The sequence below is a fragment of the Rhinichthys klamathensis genome, unplaced genomic scaffold (genome assembly GCF_029890125.1).
Source record: "Rhinichthys klamathensis goyatoka isolate OS25496 unplaced genomic scaffold, OSU_Roscu_1.1 h1tg000419l_1, whole genome shotgun sequence".
NCBI classification, from domain to species: Eukaryota; Metazoa; Chordata; class Actinopteri; order Cypriniformes; family Leuciscidae; genus Rhinichthys; species Rhinichthys klamathensis.
Genome location: NW_026606917.1, coordinates 544,654 through 557,445, shown reverse-complemented (window position 1 = coordinate 557,445; position 12,792 = coordinate 544,654). Strand labels below are relative to the sequence as shown.

The 12,792-nt window shown below is 42.8% G+C and overlaps 1 protein-coding gene across 1 annotated transcript; it reads left to right on the top strand.

Annotated features, from left to right (window-relative positions):
* The first annotated feature begins 122 nt into the window (after positions 1–122).
* Positions 123–8,394, top strand: naa10 (N-alpha-acetyltransferase 10, NatA catalytic subuni). Its single transcript, XM_056235324.1, has 8 exons — positions 123–279; positions 726–824; positions 982–1,040; positions 4,316–4,361; positions 4,471–4,586; positions 4,674–4,718; positions 7,276–7,360; positions 8,035–8,394. The coding sequence occupies exons 1-8, from the start codon at positions 259–261 to the stop codon at positions 8,224–8,226; spliced, it is 663 nt and encodes a 220-aa protein (XP_056091299.1). The 5' UTR covers positions 123–258; the 3' UTR covers positions 8,227–8,394.
* The last annotated feature ends 4,398 nt before the right edge of the window (positions 8,395–12,792 follow it).

The window sequence follows — 12,792 nt, the reverse complement described above, 5'->3', positions numbered from 1 at the left end:
CTTTCTCTATAAACCTTGGTTTCGTGTAACTTAATTTCCAATGGGTTTGAACTTTTTTTTAAAGGACTTTTATCATAGTTATCACCGGAAGGACTTTGCTCTCCGAACATCCGTCTTCCGGTCATGGGCAACATGGTTGTAGAGGTGTAACTGTGTCCATCTGCCTGTTTATTCGCTTCTGTTGAAGAGCGTTTGTGTCAATTTGACAGCTCTAATTATATCAAGTAATACATATTATCAAGCAGCCCAGCGGTCAAAATGAATATACGCAACGCACGGGTGAGTAAATGAAAGGAGAAGCAGACATTAGTTCAGTCATCAGACAGTAGCTCAGCTGTGTCTCAAACCCCGTTTTGGGCGACATAGCACAAGCACAACGAGGCATCAAGTGCAGATATTCAGTGTTAGTTGCTTGTCTTTTTATTTTATCCACCTTTTGTGTTCATTCGGTTTTATTGTGATGCACATTGCATGCACACTCTTTGCTACTTTTAAAGGGGCCGCGTTCTGTACTTCTGTTTCATTTCTATTCCATGAGCTCCTGCACCAAAAACAGACATAATTTAGTTATTTATGACTTCTTCCCAGCCTCTCTCTGAATATTACAATTAATCGTGCAGTTTTTTTTTTTTTGCTAATTTACTTTGTGTAAATGATTCAGTACAATTGCAGGATACAATAGTGAATAGCTTGACTGATTGATTTTCTCTTTTACATGTTTCCAGCCAGAGGATTTGATGAACATGCAGCACTGCAACCTGCTGTGTCTTCCAGAGAACTATCAGATGAAGTACTACTTCTACCACGGCCTGTCCTGGCCACAGGTCTGTGACTGGCACTGATTTTCACCTCTGGCTTCTGGATTGTAATCTTTGAAACATGCCTTTCTGTTAAGCTTCTTCGATATGTTTTGTTAATCACGCTAAACAAATAAATGTGAGTTGAATCATCTTACGGTGAACTGCTGTGCTTGTTTTCCAGCTATCATACATAGCAGAGGATGAGAACGGGAAGATAGTTGGATATGTTTTGGCAAAAATGTAAGTGTTGATTTTCTTGTTGTTAAATGTTGAAAGGGCGGAAGTGTGAGATGTTGCATATGTCCGTAAATAATTATAATGTAATAAAAATAATTATAATGAAATAAAACATTCTGTCCCACTTTATATTAAGTGTCTTTAAAGGATTAATTTAGCCAAAAATGAAAATGATCTCATAATTGACTCACCCTCAAGCCATCCTACGTGTGTATGACATTCTTCAGCCGAACATAATCCGAGTTATGTTAAAAAATATCCTGGCTCTTCCAAGCTTTATAATAGAAGTAACTGAGATTTCACTGAGATCCCTCCATCATAAAAGTAATCCATAATAATATATGGATTATCCATATTTATCCAATATCCATATTTATAACTTTATAAACTATAATCTCTGGCTTCTGGTTACAGCCGTACGTGAGTCTAGTTCCGGTGGAAGAGTGACCTCTGACCCGATGCAGGAGTAGCCTAAGCGTAGATACCTCTCACGGTTCAAATAGACCTATTTAGTGTTTGCTAACAGTGATGACGTTTTTTTGTGGGCGGAGCCTACCTGGTGGCAGAAAATGCCACTTCTGCAGTAGCAATCTGTGAAAGCCATGGAATAAAAGGATAAAAAAAAGTTAATTTCGAGTTTGTATCTCACAGTTCTGTCTTATTTTTCCCCCTCAGAATTGCGAGTTTATATCCCGCAATTCTGACTTTTTCCCCTCAGAATTGTTATTGAGTTATAAAGTCCGAACTGGGATATATAAAAACGCAAATGCATGAAAAAGTCAAGAATTGTGAGATAAAAATGTTATAGGCTATGTTTAAAAGTTATGTAAAATGTAATGGGTTTAAATATTATTTCATGCTGTAACTGCTATGTATGTATGTCCCCTATGAACTGCATATGTGAATATTACGTAGACTTACTGTGTGCATCAAATAGTATGCTTTAAAAGTAGACTAATCATTGCAGGTTTCATCAGTCCAGTCTGTGACTTGCAACATAAACGTCTGCGTTTCGCTTCAAAGGGTTTCTATAAAAATGAAGACCGTATTTTTTGCATTCTGATTCCAATTTTTCTCTTATTCTGTGGATTTTGCCCGTTGTTGTTGTTGTTGTTGTTGTTACCGCTATATTTCTGCCACCACTATGCGCGCGCAGCTTCAAGTGACATAACTGTGACGTCTACTCCAAATTGGTCTATGGGGCTGGGAAAGAAACTTACGCTCCTCCCACATTTCTCTTTAAAAATTCTCGTTTTAGAATTTAGATGCAAGAGAGGTGTTTTGTTTTGCTCTATCCTCCACCGAGTTTGTCAAAATCCCATGCGTCGGGTCAGAGGTCACTCTTGCGCCGGAACCAGACTCGCGTATGGACGTTATTACTCCGTACGGAAGCCGGTGATTATACACTCACCTAAAGGATTATTAGGAACACCTGTTCAATTTCTCATTAATGCAATTATCTAATCAACCAATCACATGGCAGTTGCTTCAATGCATTTAGGGGTGTGGTCCTGGTCAAGACAATCTCCTGAACTCCAAACTGAATGTCAGAATGGGAAAGAAAGGTGATTTAAGCAATTTTGAGCGTGGCATGGTTGTTGGTGCGAGACGGGCCGGTCTGAGTATTTCACAATCTGCTCAGTTACTGGGATTTTCACGCACAACCATTTCTAGGGTTTACAAAGAATGGTGTGAAAAGGGAAAAACATCCAGTATGCGGCAGTCCTGTGGGCGAAAATGCCTTGTTGATGCTAGAGGTCAGAGGAGAATGGGCCGACTGATTCAAGCTGATAGAAGAACAACTTTGACTGAAATAACCACTCGTTACAACCGAGGTATGCAGCAAAGCATTTGTGAAGCCACAACACGCACAACCTTGAGGCGGATGGGCTACAACAGCAGAAGACCCCACCGGGTACCACTCATCTCCACTACAAATAGGAAAAAGAGGCTACAATTTGCAAGAGCTCACCAAAATTGGACAGTTGAAGACTGGAAAAATTTTGCCTGGTCTGATGAGTCTCGATTTCTGTTGAGACATTCAGATGTTAGAGTCAGAATTTGGCGTAAACAGAATGAGAACATGGATCCATCATGCCTTGTTACCACTGTGCAGGCTGGTGGTGGTGGTGTAATGGTGTGGGGGATGTTTTCTTGGCACACTTTAGGCCCCTTAGTGCCAATTGGGCATCGTTTAAATGCCACGGCCTACCTGAGCATTGTTTCTGACCATGTCCATCCCTTAATGGCCACCATGTACCCATCCTCTGATGGCTACTTCCAGCAGGATAATGCACCATGTCACAAAGCTCGAATCATTTCAAATTGGTTTCTTGAACATGACAATGAGTTCACTGTACTAAAATGGCCCCCACAGTCACCAGATCTCAACCCAATAGAGCATCTTTGGGATGTGGTGGAATGGGAGCTTCGTGCCCTGGATGTGCATCCCACAAATCTCCATCAACTGCAAGATGCTATCCTATCAATATGGGCCAACATTTCTAAAGAATGCTTTCAGCACCTTGTTGAATCAATGCCACGTAGAATTAAGACACTTCTGAAGGCAAAAGGGGGTCAAACACAGTATTAGTATGGTGTTCCTAATAAACCTTTAGGTGAGTGTAGTTTATAGTTATAAATATGGATTTTTTTTATTTATTTTTTTAAAAAGCTTCACTTCAGAAGGCATTTATTAATCCACTGGAGCAGTATGGATTACTTTTATGATGGAGGGCATGTGCTTTTTTGGGGGTTTCAAAATTGAAGGCACCATTCACTGCCATTATAAAGCTTGGAAGAGGCTGGATATTATTTAATATGACTCCGATTGTGTTCGTTTGAAAGAACATAGTCTTTTACACCTAGGACGGCTTGAGGGTGAGTAAATTATGGGATTTTTATTTTTGGGTGAATTAACCCTACTATGGTCACACATTTAAATTGATCATTTGATACAATGCACTTATTGTGTACACGTTTTTACGTTGTAATTACAGAAATTAATTACATGCAGGTGAAAATATAAGTACATCTATAATTACACTGTTGACCCTTTCTCACCGTTAAACCAACCCATACTACCAAACCTGTCCTAACCTCACCTGTATCCCACCTCAATAGCAGCACAAGCGTTTTGCAATAGATCAGCACAATAAGTACATTGTACCTTGTAAGTACATAGTAGTCAAAGACATCTAATATAAATTGTGACCAAACATTTTAATGATATAAGATAAGTATTATTTTATGTTAACTATGTGTCTTAAATTCCAAAGGGAGGAGGATCCTGATGATGTGCCTCATGGACACATTACATCACTGGTTAGTGTTTGAAAACATTGGCTGTTATTTTGTATCATCTGTACTGATATTGTCTTTCATTCTGTCTGCATGTGTATAAATAAACGCACTGCTGTGTGTGTTAATACAGGCCGTTAAACGCTCTCACAGGCGTCTTGGACTGGCTCAAAAACTGATGGATCAAGCCAGCAGAGCCATGATTGAGAACTTTAATGCCAAATATGTCTCTTTGCATGTCAGGAAGAGGTAGGATCTACCAGCGCCTTCACTCTCTGACATCTGGGATTTGTGGGAGGGATTTTCCTAACCTTGTTGCTTTTGTTTGTATTTCAGTAACCGGGCCGCTCTTCACTTGTACTCCAACACACTTAAGTTTCAGTGAGTATCACTTATCCCCCCCCCCGCCCCATTTTATTATATTTGTATTATGAATAAATTCTGACTCTCAGTTTATTAAAACTAAATTAATTCAACTTCAACAACATGTCTTGAGACCAGCTTAATTAACTGATAGATTAAATCTACTGTTATATTGAATTAGTGTGTTAAGTAGACGGCGCTAGAATAAACATATTTCCAGGGCAGCCTGAGAAACTAGCTCCGTTTCAGTCATAACACCAGTTATTGTTTGAAAATGAACTAAATTGCAGGCACATCAAAGGTGCAGTAAGCGATTTCTCTGAGAAGCGATTTTTCTGTTGAAAGTGGATCGGACCGAGCGGCACAACACACCTGTAGCCAATCAGCAGTAGGGGGCGTGTCCACTCATGATGGGGGAGGAGAGAGAGTGAGCCAATCAGCAGTAGGGGGCGTGTCCACTTATGATGGGGGAGGAGAGAGAGTGAGCCAATCAGCAGTAGGGGGCGTGTCCACTCATGATGGGGGAGGAAGGAGATTGAGCCAATCAGCAGTAGGGGGCATGTCCACTCATGATGGGGGAGGAGAGAGAGTGAGCCAATCAGCAGTAGGGGGCGTGTCCACTCATGATGGGGGAGGAAGGAGATTGAGCCAATCAGCAGTAGGGGGCATGTCCACTCATGATGGGGGAGGAGAGAGAGTGAGCCAATCAGCAGTAGGGAGTGTGTCCACTCATGAAGGGGGAGGAGAGAGAGTGAGCCAATCAGCAGTAGGGGGGGTGTCCACTCATGATGGGGTAGGAGAGAGAGTGAGCCAATCAGCAGTAGGGAGTGTGTCCACTCATGAAGGGGGAGGAGAGAGAGTGAGCCAATCAGCAGTAGGGAGCGTGTCCACTCATGATGGGGGAGGAGAGAGAGTGAGCAAATCAGTAGTAGGGGGCGTGTCCACTCATAATGGGGTAGGAGAGGGATTGAGCCAATCAGCAGTAGGGGGCGTGTCCACTCATGATGGGGGAGGAGAGAGTGAGCCAATCAGCAGTAGGGAGTGTGTCCACTCATGATAGGGGAGGAGAGAGATTGAGCCAATCAGCAGTAGGGAGTGTGTCCACTCATGATGGGGGAGGAGAGAGAGTGAGCCAATCAGCAGTAGGGGGCGTGTCCACTCGTGATGGGGGAGGAGAGAGATTGAGCCAATCAGCAGTAGGGGGCGTGTCCACTCATGATGGGGGAGGAGAGAGTGAGCCAATCAGCAGTAGGGAGTGTGTCCACTCATGAAGGGGGAGGAGATAGAGTGAGCCAATCAGCAGTAGGGAGTGTGTCCACTCATGAAGGGGGAGGAGATAGAGTGAGCCAATCAGCAGTAGGGGGCGTGTCCACTCATGATGGGGGATGAGAGAGATTGAGCCAATCAGCAGTAGGGGGCGTGTCCACTCTTGATGGGGGAGGAGAGAGAGTGAGCCAATCAGCAGTAGGGGGCGTGTCCACTCATGATGGGGGAGGAGAGAGATTGAGCCAATCAGCAGTAGGGAGTGTGTCCACTCATGAAGGGGGAGGAGATAGAGTGAGCCAATCAGCAGTAGGGGGCGTGTCCACTCATGATGGGGGATGAGAGAGATTGAGCCAATCAGCAGTAGGGAGTGTGTCCACTCATGATGGGGGAGGAGAGAGAGTGAGCCAATCAGCAGTAGGGGGTGTGTCCACTCATGATGGGGGAGGAGAGAGAGTGAGCCAATCAGCAGTAGGGGGTGTGTCCACTCATGATGGGGGAGGAGAGAGATTGAGCCAATCAGCAGTAGGGGGTGTGTCCACTCATGATGGGGGAGGAGAGAGATTGAGCCAATCAGTAGTAGGGAGTGTGTCCACTCATGAAGGGGGAGGAGATAGAGTGAGCCAATCAGCAGTAGGGGGCGTGTCTACTCATGAAGGGGGAGGAGAGAGAGCGAGCAAGAGGAAGATTTGGAGAAAGACTGTAGAAAGAGAGATGGATGAGAGACATTACAAAAGAGAAATCTCAAGAGGAATACCACTGGAAAAGGAGGTTTATGATCAGGCAAGAGCTTCAGGACCTGCTTTAATATTAGAATAGCTTTCCAGTGCAAGAGAGACCGAAGCGGGAAGGCCTGAAAACAGAGGTTTCTGCTCCATTGGCGAGTAACATTGGTTTTGAGTCCGTTCAACAGAACCAAGATATGCTGTTGTTGTAATGTTAGCTCTAGTAACAGGAGCTAATGGCGATTGACAACAAACTCTTACTTATATTTACTCTTGTGTACTGTATGGTTATTTTTTGTTTGTCCTTGTCGTTCGTTCGTCATCTTCGTTTTATTTTTCATGAAGCATTATTTTGCTTCGCTTCAGCTATGATAAAGAGACATCCACTCTTGCATTGTGTTCATGCGTTTTGGTGGTGGAGCAAAAAAGGTAGGGTGTGTTTGTTTGGTTTGATTTCAAATAGCAACAGTGTTTCTCTGAAATCATTTACTGCACCTTTAAGTGCATTTTTTTCAGGATATGTACTGATACTGCGTTGTATCATAGTAATGCAAAATGTTTTCATCCCTGTTCATACTGTGTTGCAGGATTAGTGAAGTAGAGCCCAAATATTATGCCGATGGAGAAGATGCTTATGCCATGAAGAGGAATCTCACACAGATGGCAGATGAGGTATGTGGCGGTGCAGTTATACATAATTATGTGATGCCAAATACAGCTTCATAATGTTTTTTTCCCCTCAATTTAAATTTCCCAAATTGTAACCTGACCCTACACCCACTGAACATATGTGGAAGAATAACACGGGCACATTTTCACTTTAAATCTTCTGGAAACGGCCCACACATACTCCATTTCCCTCCACCTGGATTTTTCCAACTGTTTGATTAGGACTGTAACGTTAGTCATGGCTGCTGTATCTTTGCTGAACTCAGATGGGGGCTCCTTTCTACTCAGTCATTTGAAGTGGTTTTTGAATGCCTATTCAAAAACATATATTTTTATCTCTGATAGCTAATTACTGTAAGTTGCTCAATTATTGTAGGTGGGAAATGGACTAAAATGCAGTTGATGAAATTACACGCCTACATTTGGTCATTGCGATTGAGTCGCACCTTCCACAGATTTTAAATTGAAAATTATACAGGGTTAAATTGGGTTCACCTTCAAAAAGTAAAAAGCTAATGGTAGTTTCACTCTCTTAAAAACACATTTAACACATTACATTTACCAGTACGCCTTCCTATAATCAGTGGCTGACCCTGGTAGAGACATGTTTACTTGTATAAAAAAAGTTTTTGACTTGGCCCCCGCTATGGTAAACACCAACTCTTCCTGTTGTGCAGTTGCAGAAACCAGGTGTTCGCCTGTGGGGCTCAGAGGCTCCGGCATCTCAGGACACATCTGTGACCGGCCTGGTGGAGAAGCTGACGGTGCAGGATGGAGATGGAGACAGCGGAGGAGAGAGTAAAGAAATGAGTGAGGTCAGCGAGGCCACGGAGAGCACAGACGTCAAAGACTCCTCATCAGACTCTTAACTCACATCTCAGTCTGTTCACACCCATCTTATAGGTTTCAAATCGGTTTACAGTGTTTATAAGCTCTGATGGTTTTATTTTCACAATACAGGAAAGTGACCTTGTAAAAGTGGTTCACAATGTTGAAATTACTTGAGATTTGTCAATAAAATTGGAGAGTAAACATCATATGTGGTGGTGTCATTATCCTGGCAAATTTTATTTTTTGATTGATGTAAAAGTTATGGCTTCTAAGAATAGTTCATTAGTTCATTCAAAGTAAGAAAGTCCCTTTTTACCTCTGTAATCTGAGGAGCAAGTCAAAACAGGATGTTATCCCAGCCATGAACTATGAGTTGTTGCTTGTTGGTTGGTTGTAAATGATAGGACAACAAAATCAATTTACAGGAGACCAGTTTCAACTAAAAACGGAAATCTTTTTATGCGTTTTGGCCGTTCATTTACACGATAACGGTGTTTTGGGGGCTTGAAAACACAAACTTTCAAAAAACACAATTCAAAGTGCAAGTTTTTGAAATACTCAAAATGCTAAACATTTCTGTGTACCGGTAAACTACAAAAATGCTAAATTTGTGAAAACGGTGATGCCATGCGCATGTGTAATCACGTGTTCAGTCAATAAGCAAAGCAAGTACCCAGATAGCACAAGTCTATTTGATGTGATATTTACTTCTGGAAGACGTATATGAGTGTTTGCTCATCTGCAAGACGTCTATAGGACGTTTCCTGTCAGATGTCAAATAGACGTTTAGAAGATGTCTTTAAGATGTAATGATTTAGAATGCATGTTAAACTGACATCTTCTAAACGTCTATTTGACATCTGACAGGAAACGTCCTATAGACGTCTTGCAGATGAGCAAACACTCTTAAAAATACGTCTTCCAGATGTAAATATCACATCAAATAGACTTGTGCTATCTGGGTAGTGTTTCTTTACAGTGGCATCGATTCGACAACCACTGGTCTGCCATTAATAATAGAGTGTTTAATTTTCGTTGACAACTTTGGCGTCTGTATGAAAAAAAAAAAAAAAAAAAAATGTTGTGGCGCCTTTTTAAGATTCCTGTCTAACACACGTGAAGAGAGTTTGCTCGCTATGCCGCGCTGGTTTTGATGAACTTCTGGTTTGCCGTCAACTGCTCCATTCTTCAATAACGACCTCTTTGCAAAGCTCATTACATTGCGACATATTTATTAAAACAATCCTCAATCAAATGTGTCGCTATCAAATCATACTGACGTCACATAACCAGGGTCCTTGTTAAAAACGAACGGCCTAGTTTTTGGGATCCTCCAGAAGGATGTAGCCTACGAGCGACAGACGAGAGGCTTTCACCCACAGCCGGAGACGGCACAAGGTTTGGCATACTTTTTTCTCATTTTACGCATTGTGGTGTTTGTGAATATTGGCATAGAACTTACCCCACTTCATCCTGTGACTGGGGCCGCCCAAGTTATTGAATACTAAATACAGGCCTTGATGTAAAACCGTGGGATCACTATATGGTCTAGTGGGTGGTTGAATTATTTACTGACAGATACATTTTTTCTATCAAACTAACATCTTGTTCATGTCTAATTTACCTAAATATATATTTAAATAGGATGAGACTTGGCCTGTGTGGTCCACCAGAGGGCAGCAATGTAATAATTTTGCCAAAATTCCACTTTCAGAATTAGAATCAGAAAGAGCTTTATTGCAAAATGTTTAGTTTACATACACAAGGGATTTGTCTTGGTGACACAAGCTTACAGTGCTGAAGGAAAGTACAGACATAGTGCAGATATACATAGTTCTACAATAAAAATTAAACATAACACAATATTATAAAGAAAACAAAATGTAAATAATGGAATGTAGTACAGTAAAAGAAACAAAGAATATAGCCTATTTGTTTTGTACAAATGGACATTTATGATAGACAATGTGTAGTTATGAGGGTTTTAACTGTTCGGACCGACTATAGCCTGAGGGGGAAAACTGTTCTTGTGCTTCTGCCTTGTAGCGCCAGCCAGAGGACACAAGTTTAAAGAGAGAGTGGGCTGGGCGTGTGGGGTCCAAAGTGATTAGCCCTTTTCCTCACTCTGGAAGAGTACTGGTCCTGGAGGGTGGGCAGCGAGGCACCAATAATCCTCTCAACCGTCCTGACTGTCCGTTGTAGTCTCCTGATGTCTGATTTGGCGGCTGAACCACAACAGACAGTTATAGATGAGCACAGGACAGACTCATTGACGGCTGAGTAGAATGGTGTCAGTGGCTCAGCTGGTGAAGGAAGTTCAACCTCTGCTGGGCCTTTTTCACAATGGAGTCAATGTGAGTGTCCCACTTCAGGTCCTGAGAGATGGTGTTGGCCAGGAACCTGAATGACTCCACTGCTGCCTCAGTGCTGCTCATGAGGGTGAGTGGGGATAATGCTGGGGTGTTTCTCCTCAAGTCCACGAACATCTCCACTGTTTTGAGTGTGTTCAGCTCCAGGTTGTTATGACTGCACCAGACAGCCAGTTGTTCAACCTCTTGTCTGTATGCAGACTCTTTACCATCCTGGATAATGCCGATGACTGTGAAGCTTGACTGAGGGATCTTTAGAGGTGCAGTCATTTGTGTTCAGTGAGAAGAGCAGTGGGGAGAGGACGCAACCCTGAGGAGCACCAGTGCTGATAGTGGAAGTTTTCCCAGTCTCACTCACTATCTGCTGCCTATCTGTCAGAAAGCTGGTGATCCACTGACAGATTGGGATTGGCATGAAAAGCTGGGTCAGATTTTATGATAGAAGATCTAGTCTGATGGCATTGAAAGCCAAACTAAAGTCCACAAATAAAATCCTTGCGTAAGTCCCAGATCTTTTAAGATGTTGCAGGATATAATGCAGTCCCATGTTGCCTGCTTCATCCACTGACCTGTTTGCTCTGCAGGCAAACTGAAGAGGATCCAGCAAGGGTCCAGTGATGTCCTTCAGGTAGTCCAACACCAGTCTCTTAAATGACGTCATGACCACAGACGTAAGAGCGACAGGTCTATCTATAGTCATTAAGTGATTTCGTTTTTTGTGGTGGACTGGAATGATAGTGGAGCATTTGAAGCAACAGGGAACTTCACACTGCTCCAGTGATCTGTTGAAGATCTGTGTGAACATTGGGGCCAGTTGGTCAGCAGTGCAGACTTTTATGCAGGCAGGTGAAACACCGTCTGCGCCTGGTCTTCTGTTTTTTGAAAACTCGGCTCACGTCCTCCACGCAGACCTTAAAGGCAGGGTAGCTAAGTTTGAGAAACTAGCAGAAAACTGCTGGATTTTAAAAGTATCCAACAGAGAAACTCCCACCCCCTTCCCTCTGGACTCCTTCCAAAGCTACGCCCCCAAAACACATGAACGCGTGATGCCGGCTGCTCAGCTGGAGGACGCGTTTACCAGCGCCGAGCAGAGAGGAGCGCAATGCATGGAGTGACATCACCTTTTTTTGCCTTGTTTGCCTGCGCTGGTACAGGCGGTACTGGGAATTTTGACTGCTCTTTTTCTGCCGTAATTGTGAAACTTCCTAGCTTCCGGCCGGTACGTGCCTCTCCTCTTTCGAAATGAGCGAGTCAACCAGGCGCGCGCATGTGGGCAGCTCCTGTAGCAGCAGGGGTGGTAGCCATGGTTACGAGGGACAGTTGCCCAGCCAATCATTGCATTCGTTCCGAATGGAAAGAGTAGCTGTGTTTATCGCAGATTTTCGCATTTTAGATATGTATTGATATCAGAGTTTCCGCTAGAAAAAAATGGTGCAAAGTGACCGGCAGAGTTTTCGTTTTACGGACATTTTGATGATATGCCGGTCAAATATCGCCTCTTAATTAGTCAAGTTGAGGAAAACTGGAGGCAGGCTATACTTAAAAAATGAAATAATCAGGCCGTATTGAATGCAACATGATTATTAGCCTAACTTTGGATCGATTGCTCCTGTCTGCCTCGCTGCCTGCTGTGTGTTTGTTTGCTTCGAGGTTGGAAGCTCCACCTAAGCCTCGTATTTCTTTCTGTTTTGAGCCATCATTTATCATTTACTATCATTTCTAGTTGTTTATACTACTAAATACAGCTTACCCAACATCTGAGATTAACCTTACATCTCTAGCTTCCGTTATTGTTAACACAGCACGCTAACTCGCTAACGTTAGCCTGTTAACGCGCACCCCGTGCGATTTATTTATTTATTTTCTCTCCCGCGCCCGCGCCTTTGAGTTCATAAGTCCAGGTAAGTAAGAATCAGTCAACAAACACGGTGAGTAATGTCTTGTCCTGTTATTGTCACCTGTGTCACATGTCATATGTTTAGTATAGCCTTCTCCGATGGCAATATAGGATTTATATGTGATAAATGCAAGGAGACAGTCAGGCTGACGGAGAAGATTTCAGAACTAGAGACACGCATCCAAACTTTAATTGAGGATGGTAAGAATGCTAGATCTTTAGATAGTGTTTTGGATGCGCCTAGCATAGTGAACTCTTTACATGATTCGGTTCCGGCTGAAGTAGAGCCTGTGCAGCAGGGCAGATGAGTGACTGTCAGAGATCGTTCTAGTCGCGGA

Excerpts from the sequence above, each read along its gene's own strand:
- naa10 (XM_056235324.1), top strand. The coding sequence starts at position 259 with ATGAATATACGCAACGCACGG. Across the intron at positions 4,719-7,275 it reads TCCAACACACTTAAGTTTCA|GATTAGTGAAGTAGAGCCCA; the intron begins GTGAGTATCACT and ends ACTGTGTTGCAG. Across the intron at positions 7,361-8,034 it reads TCACACAGATGGCAGATGAG|TTGCAGAAACCAGGTGTTCG; the intron begins GTATGTGGCGGT and ends CCTGTTGTGCAG.